The 19,663-nt window shown below is 33.2% G+C and overlaps 2 protein-coding genes across 9 annotated transcripts in view; one reads left to right on the plus strand and one right to left on the minus strand.

The window, feature by feature from the left end:
• The first annotated feature begins 8 nt into the window (after positions 1 to 8).
• TRAPPC2 (trafficking protein particle complex subunit 2) lies at positions 9 to 17,784 on the plus strand. Of its 4 annotated transcripts, none has more exons than XM_051984520.1 (6): positions 12 to 114; positions 2,426 to 2,537; positions 8,074 to 8,217; positions 9,024 to 9,110; positions 10,666 to 10,806; positions 17,687 to 17,784. In XM_051984520.1, exons 2-5 carry the CDS (start codon positions 2,445 to 2,447, stop codon positions 10,762 to 10,764), a joined length of 423 nt encoding a protein of 140 aa, XP_051840480.1. In that variant the 5' UTR covers positions 12 to 114; positions 2,426 to 2,444; the 3' UTR covers positions 10,765 to 10,806; positions 17,687 to 17,784. The 4 variants fall into 4 exon arrangements, with proteins under 4 accessions (XP_051840481.1, XP_051840480.1, XP_051840479.1 ...); XM_051984519.1 differs by lacking the exon at positions 17,687 to 17,784 and adding an exon at positions 11,185 to 11,708; XM_051984521.1 differs by lacking the exon at positions 10,666 to 10,806 and having other exon boundaries at positions 9 to 114; positions 17,687 to 17,771.
• RAB9A (RAB9A, member RAS oncogene family) overlaps positions 16,898 to 19,663 on the minus strand; it is a 22,089-nt gene continuing 19,323 nt past the window's right edge. For all 5 annotated transcript variants that reach the window (XM_051984516.1, XM_051984515.1, XM_051984512.1 and 2 more), the window contains one exon: positions 16,898 to 18,018. In XM_051984516.1, coding sequence (XP_051840476.1) covers positions 17,380 to 17,988 — 609 coding nt within the window. In that variant the 5' untranslated portion in view covers positions 17,989 to 18,018 and the 3' untranslated portion in view covers positions 16,898 to 17,379. The remainder of the gene's footprint in view (positions 18,019 to 19,663) is intronic.

The raw sequence follows: 19,663 nt of genomic DNA on the forward strand, positions 1-19,663 counted from the left end.
TCGCGAGAGTAGAGAGGCCGCGGAACAACGCCGCGAGAATCACCGTGGTTGAGGTTGCTTGTTGGAGCTTGACTGTCAGGTGTCGTTGGTGCAGGTTCCGCCACCTGCCCACAGGTAAGGAATGGAGAAAACCTAGAAGGGGCCACCAGGGTTCCGATGCTTGTGACAGAGCTCGTCTTCTTCCTCATGTCCCCTCCCCTTTTTCCTCTCTCACCCACATCTTCTCTCCCCTCTACCGCCTCTCATCCTCGCTTTCCCATCTCTTCTTCCCACCCTCGCTGAGTCAGGGCCTACGAGATTTGGAAGATTTTCTTCAGGGTAGAGTTGGAATAGGATTGGAAGGAAGTCCTCTCTCCCCAAATGGGCAGAGTTTACTTCCGCGTTATTTATTAACCCTTGTTCCCTACTCCGTTGCCTAGCAAAGAGTAAATGCTTTTCCTTTTTATCTCCCTACGGCGCCTTAATACTGTGTCCCGATTAAATTAGTAGACTTAATTTTTCTTAATTGTTTTTTAATTAATTAGAAGATAGACTTTTAAAATATTCCTGCTTTTGTTTCTCCAACAGATACTATATTCAATCACTCAGAATTTATTTGGGATGAATTTGTTTTGTTTTCTTCCTGGGTTTTGCTTAACCAGCCTTAGGTTAAGATGCATTGATTGTCAGTCTCTCAAACATTTATTTTGCTACGTTTAACAACTACTGTGAGCCAGGTACTGTGCTGAACGCTGAGGGATGGGAAAAAAAAAAAAAAAAAAGGCAAAAAAGACAGCCCCTGCCGTCAAGGACCTCATTCTCTAAAGGGGAAAACAAGAGGAAGACAGCTATGTACAAACTGCGTACAAATTAAATAGGAAATAATCAACAGAAAGAAGGCACTAGAATTAAGGGAGAAATCAGGAAAGTAGATGATGTTTAATGCTCTAGCAGAGGAGATTGAAAAGAAGTATTCAGTGAGATAGGATGAGGATCAGGAGATGCCAAGATGAGCAATTATTTAGGAAGAAGGAATAGTCAATATTAGCACAAGTTGCAGAAACCTAAAAGAATGGAATCCAAGAAAAGCTATGTTGTAGAAATGTAGGGGACCTTTGAGGTTTTCCAGACTCAACATTTTTGAGTTGAAAACACTGAGACCTAGAGAGGTTAAATGATTTGTCAAAGGTATTTAATTGGCTGGGACGGAATTTGAACCCAAATCCTTCCACTCCAAATTCACATGATTTTTTTTTTTTTTTTTGGGGGGGACAGCTTTAAATTGTTAGCAGGTTCATTATTTTCAGCCAAAATTATCTCCCCATGGACTTATCCTTAATTTGATTCTACTAAAATCCTCTCTGTGCCAAACAGTTATAAAGATTGCCTAATCATTGTTTCACATAATAACCCTTTTACATTTTTTCTATTTGCCAAGAAAAACAATATTCAAGCTTTCTCTTTGGTGCACAAATCCACTACTAACTGAATAAATGCAAATTTTGATAATCCTATAGTACTACCTCACATTTAGCAGATTGGCAAAAATAATTAAATAAAATATTAACAAGCAAGTCACTAAGATCCAGACAAAGCTTCTTGAAACCAGACTGGCACCTTTTGTCTTTGTATTTTAAATATACATTAAATTTAACATAGGAATTCTAACACTGCCAAGCTTATAAAGATCGTCTTCTAAATTAACTTCTTTCTTTTGTGTGTTTCTAACACTTCACTGCTTTCATATGTATGTGTGTGTGTGAGAGAGAGAGAGAGTGTGTGAGTTCTCTATAATTGTCTTTTTCACATCCTTCTCTTCCCAAGCATTACTTTGTAACTGAAAAGTTTAGTAAAGCAAAACAAATCAACACTTTGTCTTTGTCTGAAAATGCATGAAAATACATTTGACATTGTAAAAACTTTGGAAGAAATCTTAATGTCCTAAAAATTGAGGAATGTCACATTAATATGATGAATATTATATTTCAGTTAACATTTATAAAAAATTCTGGCTAGAATTTTATGAAATAAAGGGAGAGGGGTCGAATAGAGCCCAATGAGCAGAATACATACTGACTTTTAAAATATAAAAGTAAATGAAAATTAATAGGTAAAGAAACCTGGAAGAAATTTGAGACATTTTCTGCATTAAAATATATTTAAATATTAGTAGCCACAAAAACTTTTAATTGTTATATGGATTAATTAAAGCTTATAATGAAACAGTTTTTAAATAAAACATTTTCTAAGTCTCTTAATCTTCCCAAGTTGCCTACAGTAGATTAGACTTTTAAATTTCTGTTTTTCTATCCCTACACAGATGATCTTAATTTTACTTCAGTAACATGCATCTTCCATGTAGATTTATACTTTAAGACTTTGCTAAACTTACTTTTCTATTTTTATCAAAAAATTCACAAGGATATTTGTTATCTTATTTACTTAGGACCTGTACATTGGAGACAATGTCTGGAAGCTTCTACTTTGTAATTGTAGGCCATCATGATAATCCAGTTTTTGAGATGGAATTTTTACCAGCTGGAAAAGTGGAATCTAAGGTGTGTACAAACCCTTAAAAATTCTTTAAAGTGATTTTTTTGTTGTCATGATCTTAGTGGTTGAAAGTGACACTTGCAGATAAGAAAACTAGTGTCCAGAGAACTGGAGTGATTTACTCCAAGGTTACACAGTAAGATAGTTATAGAACTGTGTTAAAACCTAAGTCTTGGCTCCTAATTCAGTAAAACTTTACGCTGCACTGTGCTTTCAATAAAAGCATGATATTTTGTTTTATAGTGTAGTGTCCCTGCAGTGGGAATTACTGTCTTCAAAATAAAAATGAAAGTCGTCACGTTTCTTAGGGCATTACTAAATTACAAATTCCTGAAAGGGTTAAAGAAGTCTGTAATTTCTTCTTGAATAGTCACCATAATGTTTGCTGTATTTAACATTCCTATAGATTCCCTTGCCTGGGTCTCAAAGTGGGCCAGTATTAGTGGATATTATGTTACTTTGCACTGATCCTAGACAACCATGGGTGAAGTTTCACTTCAAAGGCAGTACCCAGCAAAGATGTAAAAAAAAAGCAGTAAGAGACAGAAACAAAAACAGCTTTGTCTGTCTTTATCCTGCTTTTGAATTGGTACATTTCCTCATCTAATGAGTAGTAATGAATAAAAGTTATTTTGCTTATTTGTTTAAACTCCAGAGACAAACTATTGTTGGGTATTTAATGTCCTCTAAAACTCATTATAATTTAGTCTTCTCTTAGGCAGGTTGGTTTAGTGGAATGAGCACTGGACTTGTAGTCAGAGGACTAGGATCAAATCCCAATATTTCTACTGCTTACTATTTGTGTAGTGTTAGGCAAGTCGTTTCATCCCTATGCCTTAGTTTCTTTATCTATAAAATGAAAAAGATTAGATGAGCTTTATGTTCCTACTAGCTCTGTGATACTAATAATAGTGCATTGAATCCAAGGTTTCATTTAAAATAATTCTTTTAAAATAATTTGTTCATGCCTCCTCACAGTACAGTAATTTCCTTCCTTAGAAGGTATTTTGGGTTCAGTTATTGGTTTGTTTTGCTTTTCTTTTTTTGCAAAGTCAGTTCTTGCATCAGAGAACTTATTTAATAAGTCATGCTCATTAAAATTTTATCTTCAGTTCTTTAGGGAGATTGGTGTAGCTGAGTTGTAATGCACATTGCAGAAACATTTATGCTATTTCCTGATCTCAGCTCCTTTTCCTAATGTTTTAGAAAACTTTCCTGATTCTTCTTCTTTTTTACTCCTTAATATTGGAAAGCTTTTTCTTAATCCTTTATCCCAAAAATATCATTGTTGATCCTGAATGCAGAGCACTGGCAAAAAAAGCTTTACATGTAAGGAGTACAAATATTTTTGTCTTTGTATTTTATATTTATGTAATAATGATAATAGTGACATTGGTATAAAGCACTTGAAATTTTGTTGTTGTTGGTTTAAGCTTGTCCAGCTCTTCATGATCTTATTTGGGGTTTTCTTGGAAAAGATATTGAGTGATTTACCATTCTCCAGCTCATTTTTACAGTTAGCAAAGCAAACTCTATATATGCTATCTCATTTCATCTTTACAACAACCCTTTGTGGTAACTTCTGTTGTGATCCTATTTTACAGATGAGGAAATAGGCTGAGAGAGGTTAATTGACTTGCCCAGAATCACACAGCCAATTTGTGGGTCAGGCACACTTAGAGATAGAAAACTGAGGCTTAAAGAAAGACATTTCCCAGAGCCAGACATCCAAATAAGTGACAAGTTGAAAGTGAAAGATCTTAGGATTCCAAATGTAGTATTCTTTACCAGGTAGGCTGTGTCTCTGGTTTATTTCCACAATGAACTGAACAAAAAAAAGACCAAAATAATCCTAAGAAATGGTGTTTTAGTCCTTTATTCTATCATGTAAATACAATGACATTACTTGAGAGTTCCCATCAGAGTATGATACATATATTTAAGATATGTCCAATTTCCTTTGTTAACAAAAGGATGAATTTCAGTATTGTGGTTCTTGGATTGAAACATAAGGCAAAATACATTACAATCTATTTTTTTTGATTAAGGCCTACTGCTGACTTTATGACCTGGGCAAGTCACTTGACCTCCTTGAGTTTAAGTTACTTACCTGTAAAATGAAAGGGGTGGAATGGATCTTCAAGACTTTAAATTCACTGTTGCTGTGGTTTGTAAACTTTTAGATACCATGGCATATTAGAAAAAACCTGAGACTTAAATTAGGTGTTCATGTGTGGCCAGACATGTAGATAACTTAAAGTCGGAAAAGGAAACATTTATTAAGCAGCTACCATATATGCTTGGCACTATGCTAACTTCTGAGGATCCAAAAAGGGCAAAAATGTGCCTACCCTCAAGAAGTATATAGTCCAGTTCCAGAGAAAACAAATAGCTATCTACAAAAGACATATAAAGGATAAATTGGAAGTAATCTCAGAAGAAAGCCAGTCACATTAAAAGGGACTAGGATTTTAACTGAGACTTGAAGGAAGCCAACGAGACAGAAACAAGGAAAAAGAACATTCTAGGCATGAAGACAAGCCCCTAAAAATGCAGGCAGATAATAGAGTACTTTGTGTGAGGAGCAGTGAGGTGGCTAGTGTTATTGAATGACAATACAAGGAGGTGAGTAAAGAGTAGAAGACTGAAAAAGTAGGAAGGGATCAGGGTTTGTGTTTTAAAAGTCAACATTAGATCCTAAAGGAGCCCTTAGAGTAGTCAGAACTATGCTTTAGTAAGATCACTTTGATAGCTAAGTGGAAAGAAACTTGAGGTAGAAAGGACATCCAAAATGCTATTAGAATACTCAAGGCAATATTGGTGATGAGGACAGCATCAGTCTCTTAATGTCAAGGATCTGCCATAATAAAAATGCCATATCATTCATTTTGCCAAATAGATTAGTATTGATGAACAGTTGTTTTGTTTTGTTTTTTTAAAAAAAGAGAAAAGTAGTTACAAGATTGCTTATAATACCCACTATGGGCCAAGCACTATGCTAAGTTTTACAAATATTATCCTGTTTTATCTTAAAACAAACCTTCCAGAAAAATGATGGTTTTTTATCCCCATTTTCCATTTGAAGATATTGAGGCAAACAGGTTAAGGGACTTGGTTCATGGTTACAAAACTAGTAAGTGGATGAGGCCACTTTCTGGGTTACTAAAGAGGCACTGCTAATTATGGGTCGAGATAGTCTCAACAAATAGCACTGCTGTAAAATTAACAAAACTAATGTTTCCCTGTGTCACTATTGTGATTTATGTGAAGGAATCAAGCAAAATAGTTATTCAAAATAACATACACACCTGATGGTAAGCTAACAAAAATCAACAATTACTGACCTATATTTCTATCCTGCCATCTATATAAAATATGAGTGTCCTGAATATTAGTGGGGAATAAGCAGGTTTTCAAAAACCATATTCTAATGGACTACATCTTTACTATTTCACAAGTGAACGAAAGATGTAAAAAATAAAAGATCCCACTGTGCCTACAGTTTATTTCTCCCACTCTTCCCCCAAAATACATTTAGCTTCATAGAACAGAAACCTGCTTTACTAACTCTTTTACAACAAGTTGTCTCCTATCCATATATCAAGAGTATTCAGTATTTTTTGGAAGATGTAACAGTAGAATGAATCCTGATCAATTATCCTGATCCTAAAATATCAGGCATAAAACAAGAAGTTGTACATTCACCAAAAGTGTTTGCCATTGTGAAAGAAGAGATTCAACACAGGCTCCAGGTCAAGGAGGAATTCTCTGTGAATGATCGAACTCTTAGATTAATAAACAAGTTTCTTCCTATTTGTAGATGACATTGTTTTGCTGTTATCAAGCTCCAACACTTTGTAGAGCCTCCTCTAAGAGATCTCTAATTACTCAGGAGTTTGCCTGTCCATCCACAAAGGAAAGACCAAATAGGTAAAGAACATCTATTAACCAGATATCAACATACATCTGAAAGGACCATGAGAACTTTTCCAAAAACCTGTACATTTGGGATAAACAACACTTGAGTCTTGGCCCAGAATTGAAAAGGAAAAACAAGCTGGTTTGTTTTGGAGACATTTCAGTACATGTTTACTGACCACAAGCCTCTCATAAAAAAGCAAAGATCCATCTTGTTAATTCAAACATTTGACCATTATTACTGTGTGGAAGAGAGACCTGGAATGCCACTACCTCCAAAAAACTAAAGATGACCATTACAAAGAAGGCAATGGAAAGGCATATGAGCAGGCTACAACATAAAACCAATTCAAAATTCCAGAAAATAAAGAGTAAAGGATGGCTTCAAAAAATTGTATGACAAAATGCTCACATAGTGAGAGCAGAGAATGACAGGTGGGGCATCCAGAATGCTTCACTGATATTTCCATGTCAAGAGAGAAAGCAAGGAAGGCTTTTGTTTCAATAGTAAGATTACTGAATGACATGAAGGAAAGTCTTAAAGGATGGAAAGATATAAATGGGTTGAAATCTGCATCATTGGAAAGAATTCCCGAATTAGAAATTCCTCAGTGATGTATTCTGATGGAAGTGGATTTCTCTGACAAAGAGACTTAACTGAGTTTCATTGGATAAATGATAGACAGAAACAGCTACACCCAAAGAAGGAATACTGGGAAATGAATGTGAACTATTTGATTTTTGATTTTCTTCCTGAGTTATTTTTACCTTCTGAATCCAATTCTCCCTGTGCAGCAGGAGAACTGTTCGGTTCTGCAAATGTGTATTGTATCTAGGATATACTGCAACATATTTAATATATATAGGACTGCTTGCCATCTTGGGGGGAGGGAGGGGTTAGGAGGGAGGGAGGGAAAAAAACGAAACATAAGTGATTGCAAGGGATAATGCTGTGTAAAAATTATCCTGGCATGGATTCTGTCAATACAAAGTTATTATTAAATAAAATTAAATTAAAAAAAAAAAAAAAAGAAATTCCTCAGTGATATTACAGATCTGTTTGAATATTGACTTAATGTGAATATTTTAAAGCATTGAAGAACTCTCTGATCCCTTCTCAATATCACCAGTATCTTCAAGTGATAAACTGCTGTCCTTATCCCTTTTACCTTTTCTGTGATACTTTTTAAATCTACCACAATCATAAGTACTTTATTTCAATAATTATGTGTAATACTTAAATTCCCCTACATACCTCTGTCTGCCTCCTTTCTTAGTATGTTCTTTATAAAATTGTTATAAAATTCAATCCTAGAATTTCCCTATTTTTAAATGTAGAAATTATGAAGTATACTCTCTTGAATAGAAGAATGGGCTTAGCATTGAGAAAAACTAGTTTTAAGGACCTCTTTTGACATAATTAGCCATGTGAGTTAATGTTTTGGGTTTTTCAAAAATAAAACATTTTGTAAAGAGTGTAACATTATAGTAATGACCATAAGAATTATAAGCAGTAAAATAAATTTGTAGGGCTTAAAACCATACCTGGAAGTTTTCATAATGAAATACCTATATTCTGTCAGCTAAAGCTAATAATCTGCTGCTGTCCTTGTTTTACTCCAGGATGATCATCGTCATCTGAACCAGTTCATAGCCCATGCAGCCCTTGACCTAGTAGATGAAAATATGTGGCTGTCTAACAATATGTACTTGAAAACTGTGGACAAATTCAATGAGTGGTTTGTTTCTGCTTTTGTTACTGCAGGCCATATCCTTTTCCTATCAGTAATATATTTTAAAACTTTTTAAGTTAAAAATCTAAAAAGTTAGCTGTAGCAATATTGTATATACTTGAAATTATGATGGAATCCTCTCATTAGGAAATGTTACAAAAATTCTATCTTAAATCCTGTTCCTAGTTTACTTTTAAAATTTTAAGTTTTTGTTTTTTGTTTTTTTGGTTTTTTTTTTTAAGTTAAGTACTATGTTAAATGTCTTTAGGAGTCAGTATTGGCCTACCAAACAAAATACTATACTTGATGTCAGAAAGACCCGGGTTCAAATCCTGACTTTGGCACATAAACCATTGATTGCTTCAGGGAAGTCCCTAAAATTTTCTACTAAGTTATAGATTGAAGACTACTTGGTCCTGTACATTTCCTTATTCTGAAAGGTCAGAGAATTCTGTATATTTACCATAAAACTTCTCAAAACAGCAAAAAAAAAAATTTAACTTATTTTTTACTATTTTTTTTGTTTTATTAATAAGGTTAGGGATAATATATGTAACTGACATATATGTAGACAGTATTTAAAACTATCTGCATAGTTTTATGCAGCCCTCAGGATTTATTATTAAATTTTTATACTTTAGTGCTGCCCTTTTTCCATCTCTCCCCTTCCCCTATTTCATCTCTCCCTTCCTCTCCCCAGTTTCTGTTGAGTTTGATACCATTGCATAGGCTGTGCTGCTTTTACTGACATCGCTCTATACTTAAGACTATAATGCCAACTGATGGCTTTCCATTGTTTTTTTCATTTTTAAGAAAATGTGACGTACTTAACTATTTTTACATATGAGATTTATTATGCTTCATGATGTAAGACAAGAAGACGGAATAAAAAATTTCTTTAGTGATGTCTACGATTTATATATAAAGGTAAGTTACATTTTGTAACTTTTAAAATGTCTGAATTTCAGACCATAGGTATATCTTGTGTAAAAATAAACTCACAGGGATTATGTTGATAACACAACTAGAACCAGCACCAAAGCCTGCTGGCTCGCATTTAGTGCCTTTTACACTAATAATTCCTGTATCTCTATGATCAGTTTTTAATTTCAGTCTAGTCCTCCCCTACCTCTCATTACACCATCTACCCACTGCTATGTAGTCATCACCAACTATCTTAAATATTTGTTTAAAAATAATTAGAAATGTAACTCATCTATAAAACATATTACATGTAAGATTACCTGTGCTGTTCCCTTTGTTTTAGTACTTAATTGAATTGTTTTTACAATTTTTACAATTTACAAATTTACAATTTGATAAAAGTTTTGGAACCAACAAATTTAAGAAATCAAAAGAGCACATTTGGGGTAGGGGAAAGAGAGTTGGATAATGAAACAAAAAGGAAGAAAAATGCATCATAAACACTTTTAAAAATAAGCAGAAGGAAGTTCAGAAAGTTGCAGACAAGCAGGGCAGTTTTGTTGCTACCATGTTGATATTACAAAAACATTTTTTAAAACTACATAGCAAGTTTATATTCATATCATTCCTATTTCCTGTTCTACGTATTTTGAAATGTGAGTGATGTATTAAGTTCATAATGAAAAATGAGTCTATTTTGTAAAAATAGGATAAATTGCATATGAACAGAAAACAGTTCTTATACTATAAAACAGTCTAATTTCAAGTCAAAGCTAATTGTTTTACTTAATATTTAAAGTAGCCTGAAAAAGTTAAATTGAAAAAGCTATTGAGAATTAAATTGTTACTGCAGTAAAAAAAAAAAAAAAAAAAAAAAGGATTGCCAAATGATTTAAAATATATTTTATATATTTATAGCTTATCATGCAAATTATTTAGATTATATGAAATATGTCATAAGTCTTTATAACATCTTTCTGAATCTGGTAGGAAGCAAAAAATAGAAACATTAGATTCTTTTCTCCTTTTTTTTTTCAGACTAGACTTCTGGGGCATTTTTTCTTTTTTTATCCACCAGACTTCTACTTGAATATAGTATAATATTTTTCATATGCTTGTGTATGGAAGTCTTTTTTTTTTTTTTAATGCTTGTTATCTTGTCTTTAAAACTAGAAACTGGAGGCAGCTAGGTGACATAGTGAATAGAGCACCAGCCCTGAAGTCAGGAGGACCCGAGTTCAAATCTGGCCTCAAACACTTAATATTTCAGCTGTGTGACCCTGGGCAAGTCACTTAACCCCAATTGCCTCAGCAAAAAAAAGAAAAAAACAACAAAAACTAGAAACTGAAAACAAACTTTAGAACTTTTAGAGCTTTAGAGCTTTTAAAGACTTTAGAGTCTTTAGAGCTACAACTGTATTCTGAAGAATTGTTTAAAAAAAAATTTGCTTTTTAAAAACTTAGTTATTTTCAGGCATCATAATTTAAATTTGAAGCTATAAGCTTTGTTTTATGAACATTATATCTATAAATCTAATACTCTTTTTCCCTTCCTTAGTTTGCAATGAATCCATTTTATGAACCAAATTCACCCATTCGATCAAGTGCATTTGACAGAAAAGTTCAATTTCTTGGGAAGAAACACCTTCTAAGCTGAATAGAGAAAACTTCTTAAATATGTGATGTCATAGTATGCATTGTAAGTAATTAAGAGCCAATCAAGTCTATTCTGTCTAGTCTTGGCTTTCTAAGCCTCTGTAAATTAACTTCTTTTCTGGTTAGAGAGACAATAGGGCACCTTTTGTTGTCATTGTAACAGATGCTCCAACCAGAATAACATACTTTTGAAAAATACTGTATTTATGAAGAATGTTAGATGAAGGGTCCTGAAAGTTATTCTTGCTTTAAAAATTATTTTGGGGATTCCACTTTGACTAGTCTAATATAATCTTAAACTGTAAATTAGGCAAACGTTATATTGTTGATTTGATTAACAGATCTTAAACTAAAATATAAAAGTTGGTTCACAATAGAAAATATAATTTATAAGATACACGTGGATTTTTTTTAAATACAGGCGATATTCATAGTGCTGAAGAAAATGTTGGTCGAATTTTGTATGAAATACAAAATGCTCTTATCCAGGAATATCAAGTATCAAATATGGCAACAGTACCAAAAAGAAATGAAGTGGTTGCTGAGACCAACAGTTAAATATCATTGTTATGTATTTAGAATCTTGAGGATCTTTTCTTTCCTCAACAAGAATAACAATAATGGTAACTACATTTCTTCTTGATAAATTAGTTTCATATTTTTATAAAAATGTTTAAATTATTTGCATATTTTTGCTTTCAAGAATAACCTGAGTTAAATTAAAAGTTTGGCAGTTTGATATTAAACATATAGACTATAACTAGTAAAGTTGCTTGGGGTTTTTTGCATTGTAAAAATACAAAAATAGAAATAAAGTCTTGTTCTACAAATTATTTATTATGTTTTAAACAAATGGCACGATCATAACTAAGTATTTCCTGGAAAAACTACAAATGTCTGGAAAAGTATTGTTGAACTCTGTAATAAAAGGGAACATTTAAGTAATAGTTTTGAAATTGGGTCTTTTTATCTAGGATTTCGTGTGACATTCTTGGTCACAGATATATTTCCCTCTTTTCTCCTCCACCCCTCCCCCCTTGTTGTTTTACTTAACTACACAAACAAAATAAGCTTTTCAAAGACTATGTCTCATTGCATGTTGGTTTGGTGGTCATTGTTTTTGTTGTTGTTGTTGGGTTTTTTCCTGGAGATGGTGCTATTCTCAGTAATGTTTAAGAAGTAGTATCCAAATGTTGTGTGCTGAGAACTAATGTGGGTGGTCCTTTTTTTCCCCACATAATTCCTGAGTATAGCTTGATTGTTACAGTATGTTAAAAAAAATAAACTATAAGAATCATACACTATTAAGAGCTAAACTAGCTAAAAACTTTGCTAACTGGCCCTTTATTTTATTCATTTCTAATTATTATTCCCCATGGTACTTTCTAAACTAAGCATCCACAATCCACAAACTCAATATCTTACCAGATGGTATTTCTTCCAATTTTGAGAAAAAATACCCTTTCAAACCCTTTACACTTCTTTGTCCTTGTTGTGTCTAAAGCATTACGTAAGTATTAACTATTTCTAGCTAACTAATAAGATTCAAAATTACGATAAAAGAAAGTCATGCTAAATTGGTAAAGATGAAAACCACCTCAATCTTCTAAAACTTGAGAGATACTTGAATTCAGTATGAAAGTACTACAATTTAAAGAGGGAGAGAGCATCCTAGTTCAGGAAAATAGCATGAACAACAGCAGAAGTAAAAAATAGTATTCATTGGGTTAATTATTTTTAAGGTCCAATTGCCTCTCTCAAGTCTCAGAAGATGAGGTGGTTTTCATATTTACCAATTTAGTAAGACTATTAAAATTTTGAATCTTATTAGTTAGCTAGTAATAGCTAATATTTATGTAATGTTTTAAAGTTTACAAAGCCTTTACAAGTACCATCACATTTTGTCTAAACGACAACTCTAATAGAGGTAGTATTATCCCTATTTTACAGATGAGGAAATTGAAGCAAGCAGTGATCAAATGATTTGCCCAGGATCACATAGCTACTAAATGTTTGAGGCAGTATTTGAACTTAAGTCTTACTCCAGGTCCATTATTCCATCCACTGTCCACCTAAGTGCACTTTTATTTGGCTTTTTTCTTTTAAACTATGCTTCCTATCTTCTCTTAAGACATTACTGGATTGATGATTACCTTTTTCTCTAAAAATGTGTCTCCCTCTCTTCTGCTAACTTCTTCCTACCTTTAGACATTCTTTGAAAGAAGATGGGGTTCTGAGAAGGAGGTAAAAAGAGGGCATATTCTAAGTGTAGGTAAGGACTAATAGATATTAGCCTGTGCAAAGATGTGGAAACAAGAAATGATAGTCACGTACCAGAAACAGGGAAGAGGATGGTTTAAACAGGACCATACTAGAAGTTGTCACAGGAATTCAAAAGGGACTATTGCAGAACGTGAGTAGCAGAAATTCATTCATGAAGGAAATAGAAATTGAATAATTCAATATAAAAATGCTGCAATTTAAAAGATGGGAGAAATAGTATTCACTAGATTAATTTTTAAGGTCCGTACACTTAAGTAAGCTATAATGATGTAATGTAGAGTCCCACAAGTGCTCCATATTGTATATACTTGTCAAAATTGGGAAGGTTTCTTTTTTTTTTTTTCAGTTTTCCTTAATTTTTATCATATTGGATAATTTAGGAATATTTTTGAAATGTACATATATAAATATAAAACCATCTATTAAAAAAAATCATTTCTATTCCTGTGTTTAGGGAAGCCAATGCCTCCAATTCTTGATCATCAGAAATGCAGATACAGAACATGATTTTCTACAAATCTGGTGTTCAGTCATGTCTTAGTTTTTTGGAATTTTCTTGGCAAGGATTACTAGAATGGTTTGCCATTTCCTTCTCCAGCTTGATAAATAATCTAAATTAAGTTGCCTAGGGTCACATAGCTAATAAGTGTTTGAAGCCAGATTTGGAGTCGTCTTACTCCAGGCTTGGCACTTTTATCTACTATACCACTTAGCTGCTCTGATTTGAGGAACAGGTGCTGAAAAAACTGAAAAATTTGATCCTTTGACAGAATCTTCAAAGCGCAGGAACTTAATCAAACTTATTAGATGTATACAATTGCATTACATTCGTTTTTATTTTTAACCACCAATTCTGTTTTTGTTTTTGTTTTTTGCTGTTGTAGATATGATTGGCACTCTACTTTTAATATGGCTAAACTGTTCACTGTAAAATGCAGTTTACAAAGTCTCATTTTCTCATTCCTTTTCCTCCCATCCCCCAATTATTGGTGAGCAACAATGAATTATGCTGTTCTGCTTATTAGTTGTCAGCATCTATCATTGCCACCCACTACCAATCTATCACACTTTTCTTCTCTTGCTTTTTACTATTTTCCCATAGCTTTCATGTGAAAAAGTTAATATTTTGCAAATGTCTCATCCAATACTTGTACACTTGAGTAACCACCGTTTTCAGCTTCTATGTTCCTTAGCTACTAACAACAAAAACAATTTTTAAGCATTTTTCCTGGCTACTTTCAAGTAGAAAGCTCTCTTAGATTTCCTTTTTGGGCTCCTGAGGTCAGATGCTAGTTCTGTAATATTTCTAGATTTAGGGAATAGTCTGTTTCACAATTCCAAATTCTTATTGTTGATCCTGTTTACTTTGGGCCACACTTCAGAGAGCTTAATTAGGAAAGACTACCAGCCTACATTTGTTACTTATTAGCCTTTGTGAACTTAGAGGTACAATTCTGAAGCTAGTACTGGATTTCTAGTGGTTATTAAAAAAAAAAATGCTATCTGGAGATCTCTCTTACCCATGGCTTAATACAGATCATTCTCACAAACTAAAAAAGCCCCCATTCAAAGCCACTCCATTTTCTAGCTAAGGATTCTTTGTGCTAAAAGCAGATTACAGGTATTTGGGATTTAGCATTTGTCAAATAGATATGCAATAACCTGGCCCACCTGATATGAGAATTAAATAAGATGTGATGGTTTACATTCAGTCTCCATAGAGTTTCTGGATGCAGATAGCATTTTCTATCCAAAGTTTATTGAAATTACCTTGAATCACTGAACCACTGAGAAGAACCAAGACATAGACCTCTTCACTAATGCCAAACTGTGTTTGCCCTTTGTCTAATAGCTTTCCCATAGTTCTTATCTCCCTCTTCCACAGAGCTGCCAAAGTGCTTGCTGTACAGGTTTATCCATGTCACATCCCTGTTCAACAAGTTCCAAAGGCTTTCTCTTGCATCTTAAGAGAAAATGTAAATTCATCTATCATTTGAAATCCTATACAGTCTGGTTCCAGCTTATGTTTTCTAGGCTTAACACCCATTATTTACTCTTACTACACACTACATTCTAGCTAAACTGGTATGGCCATTTCCCACACAACATTCCATTGCTCATCATGCCTTTTTATAAGTAGATCTCAATGATTGCAATGGCATATTCTCCACCTTCAACTCAGAATTCTTAGCTTCCCTCAAAGCCCAGTTCAAATGTCACCTCCTACATGGTACTTTTCCTGACCCTCCCATAATGTTGCTCCCAAATTACTTTTTCTTCACTTTAAATGTTTCCCCTTTTAGAACTTAATTAACTCTTTACAAAATACTTTATTAAATTCCACTTATAAATTTTTATTCTTCATTAAAGTCAGTGTACTTTGTAAATTTATGCAGATGTTAGTCATTTTATATTAAAGCTTACTATCACATTGTTTTTGTTGCCCTTCCCTAGACTACTGTGAGAAGCTGCCTTCATCGACTTAAAAGTAGCTAATCTCAAATGCTCTAACAAACTTCCACTGATAAGACATAATGAAGTGAATGTAAAATTAACAAAAAGTTGAGATTAATTTCAATACATTTTAGTATCTCTCCAGCTATTAATAAAAAAGCACAAACATCACTAGATACCAGTTGATGAAATTCTGCATTGGCTTTTTGACACCTTCCATTTCATCATTCTTCATAAGCTCATGTTCAAAATATTTTGAAAAACTGTATAGATCTTTATGTAAGAATGATGAGAGTGTACCAGGAAGCTCCACTTCTTAGGGAAAAAGATACCATGGGAGAGGAATTTGAGCTTAAGGGAATAATTATCACCACCAACCATTTTCCATGTTACCAGGCTGAGACAGTGACTGCCCTAGTTTCAAGCTCTGATAAAAAGGAAGGATGTGATAATGTGAAAGATGCTGTAGATTCTGCTTCTGAAAACCTAGAGTAGCAAGTAAAGCTTTTATTAGCTTTACCACCTCAAGAAAGTCACCTTTTCCAAGTTTTAGTGTCCTCATCTATAAAATGGGAATAACTTGAAAACCTCAGATGGCTGTTGTGAGAATCCAAATGAAAATGTATCGAATACTTTGTAAATTTTTATAAAACATTTTAAATGTAAGCATCTAATGACAAATATATACTACTAGGTAATTTAAGACATTTTAAAATGTATATCATAGAACATAAGAGCCCTTTATTTGTCAGGTTTATTTTCTGGAAGAAAAAAAGGGTAACATAAGAAGGAAAGAACAGGGAGTGGAGATAGCAATCAAGATTGGCAACATATACAAAATTGGAACATAAAAAAATTGGAAATCCTCAAATTTAAATTTAGATCATTTCTGAATGAAAAGAGGAAAAAAATCCTGAAAACTGGCATTTCTCTTAAAGAAAAATCTTGTTTCATTTTAATCATGTCCTCTACAGTTTGCGGTTTTTTATTACATTGAAAAATATATCTTTTCTTAATAAAAATGTCTCAGGAAAACTACATCCCAACTCTAAAGATAAAGGTGAAAATAACAATTTAAATTTCTTTTACAGGTGAGACAATGTCCTTGTCTATAGCACCAAATGTTTAATGAAAATGTGCTGCTATATAAATACATTCTGATTTACTTAAAAACTAATATTTCTAGTTTCAAAATTTAAAAAAAAAATCTTATCAGAGATGGCTACATCTCCAGATACTTTTTAATACGTATGTATGTATTTTAAATCAGTCAGTACTGACATCTAAGGAGAAAAAATAATCAGCTGTAACCTAAAATTTTTGCCTCATATCAATTGCATTCCACTCTTTACAGATCAGATATAAATAATTTTACATAACATGAAATACCACTCAAGTTCAAGGTAATCTTTTGATTTATTTCTTTAATAAGCATTTTTAAAATGTGCTTTCAGTGAACCAAGAACGAAATGCTAATTTTGTAAAAATATATATATACAAAAAATGTGTTCTCCATTTGAATTCTAGGGGGAAAAAACCCAAGTAGTGCTTCCAGAAATTCAAGTTTTCATTTTATTTACAATTAAAGTATTCATTTGATTTATTATTAGCTCTGTAAGTTGCACATTAAATTTTAAGTAACCATTTATTATTAGAGACAATCTTTGTTTATACATGTTACGTGCCTTCAGTAAATAGGTTACTTAATGAATGGCTATTTCCCTTCCACCTTCTAATGAAACAGTAATAGATTAGTTTAAATTTTATTATTACAATTGGACTTCCTGGACCTTTATTCTATATTGTTCTTCCTCCCATTTCCCTTGCCCCATTTTGTAAATGAGTTGGTTAGAGCTATATTGGCAAAGCTTTTTAATAGTCAACAACAAGATGAACTGGGCTTAGGCTTTCGGTGAAGATTGACTGTATCTGTCTGAATAAAGTGATCTGACCTATCCTCAGTAGCAAGGATTCTTCTAACAGCTTCCTCAAAAGCTGCTGCAACATTCGTGGCATCTTTTGCACTTGTTTCAAAGTAAGGATAGTTGCCGTTGTCCCTGCACCAGGCCTGAGCTTCTTCTGTAGAAACTTGTCTTTCACTTATGTCAATCTTATTACCCAAAATCACAAAAGGAAAGCTTTCAGGTTCTTTGACATCTGCATAATAAATGAATTCTTTCTTCCAGTTGCTCAAGTTCTGGAAACTCTGAGAGTCATCTACACTGAAAGTAAGAAGGCAACAGTCAGAACCTCTGTAAAATGGTGTTCGCAGGCTTCTAAAGCGTTCTTGACCTGCTGTGTCCCAAATCTGCATGGTTACAAAGTGTCCATCCACTTCCAAGTCTTTATTTAAAAACTCCACACCTATTGTGTGGAATAGCTGGCTCTCAAATTTGTTAGTGACATATCTATTCATAAGAGAGCTCTTCCCAACGCCACCATCTCCAAGAAGAATTACTTTGAAAAGTGATGATTTTCCTGCCATCATTTAATAAAGTTTTTTTTTTACTCCAAAATCCTATAAAGTAAAAAGAGAACAATCATAAGTAAATCTTTTAGTTACTGTTTAGACAAATTCAAACTAATATTTTTTACACAAATAGTAAAATACATTACTCAGCTAAAGAAAACAGAGCAACATTCATATTCTCTTTTTGCATTGTCAGCTATGAAAAGGGCTGCCTAATAAGTGAGCTCTGCTCTCTCTATCCTTGGAACTCTTCAAGCAGGGTTGGGGACAATCAGGATTAAAAAAGGGATTCCTTTTGGGTTTGGATTGGACTAGATAACCAATAACATCCCACTTTCAGTTCTCAAATTCTGTGATTCATTAAATAAACTATATGAAGGGAAGACTACAAACTTCTGAGTTAAACTGCCTCTCTATCCTAGTAAAAATTCACTTGTGGGCAATACATCCTGGTAACACCAAGACTATTATACTCACTTAACAGATGGAACTGAAAGCTAGAAAAGTTAAATGAACTGCCCAGTCATGAAAGTAGAATCCAACTGCTTTACTTCCTCTAATATAACTCTTAAGCTAATTAAAACTTATTTTGGGTAAATTCCAATAGGGAAAGAATTCATTTTTGTCTAGGGACAGGAATTTTAAGCTGGGACTCTTGTTCCCAAGTTCAATGCTCCTCCTACCATACACTGCTTGCTTCTCCAATCAAAGTCCATGTAAAACTATTACAAAATTAACAAATCAATATATAATTCAAAAAAAGGGCTTTCTTTGCATGTCTAAATGTTAATCTTATTAAGAACAATGAGATTCCCTTGATAATACATAAAAGATTGACAATGGGAGAGACTCCTCTCTACTCAAAATGTGAAATTTTCCTACTTTCTCAAATTTTAGAAAAGAATCAAAACAGCAGCAGAAACAGTGTGAAAAACAAGCAAACATCATTTGGCTAATTTCACCTGATATCAAAGACAAAAAAAAAAGTTAGCCGTTAAGGAAACAAATTTGATTTGTCCAAAATACTTAATGATTTTCATTAAAGTTACTTTGTTCACCAGTCTTAACCAATAATATATTAGGCTTAACAATAAGTTAGACTACCTATATTATACAATACATTTGCTGAGAATTGCTCTGACATGTTAATTGGCTCTGCTGTCTAATGAAGCAAAAGGGTTTAAAGGGGGGAAAAAGTAAATGGATGCAGCTGGAATCAGGAAGTTGTGTTGCTGTGGTAGAAAAATTCATCACTAGTACCAAACTTTGACAAGTCTGTATATTTCTATATGTAGACAATTCTTTATTTGGCATTCAATATAATACTCATACTTCAGTGAAATATATCTTTTAATTTTTTTTTCCTGAGTAAAACTATACACAATACCACTATAGTGTCCATTAAAGAAATGGAGAAAAAACATTTTTTTCCTGTACCCCTAGATCCAAAGCAGTATAAAAATGGTCATTTTCTAAACAAAGGCACCCCACTGACTCTTTTAGAGTGATCAGCAAGATTCTGCCATGAAAAAAACTAAAGGCTCTGAATTCAGAAGCCTGTATTTTTAAATGGAGGTACATTAATTCACAACTTTATGTGTTTAAGATTTATAACATCTTTCCCTCCCAACAAAAACCATGTTAGATATCATGTATTATGTTAACTCCACTTGACATATCAGGAAACTAGCTT

Source organism: Antechinus flavipes, chromosome 3 (genome assembly GCF_016432865.1).
Source record: "Antechinus flavipes isolate AdamAnt ecotype Samford, QLD, Australia chromosome 3, AdamAnt_v2, whole genome shotgun sequence".
Taxonomy (NCBI): Eukaryota; Metazoa; Chordata; class Mammalia; order Dasyuromorphia; family Dasyuridae; genus Antechinus; species Antechinus flavipes.

Excerpts from the sequence above, each read along its gene's own strand:
- TRAPPC2 (XM_051984520.1), top strand. The coding sequence starts at position 2,445 with ATGTCTGGAAGCTTCTACTTTGTAATTGTAGGCCATCATGATAATCCA. Across the intron at positions 8,218-9,023 it reads CTGCTTTTGTTACTGCAGGC|CATATGAGATTTATTATGCT; the intron begins CATATCCTTTTC and ends TAACTATTTTTA. Across the intron at positions 9,111-10,665 it reads TCTACGATTTATATATAAAG|TTTGCAATGAATCCATTTTA; the intron begins GTAAGTTACATT and ends TCCCTTCCTTAG.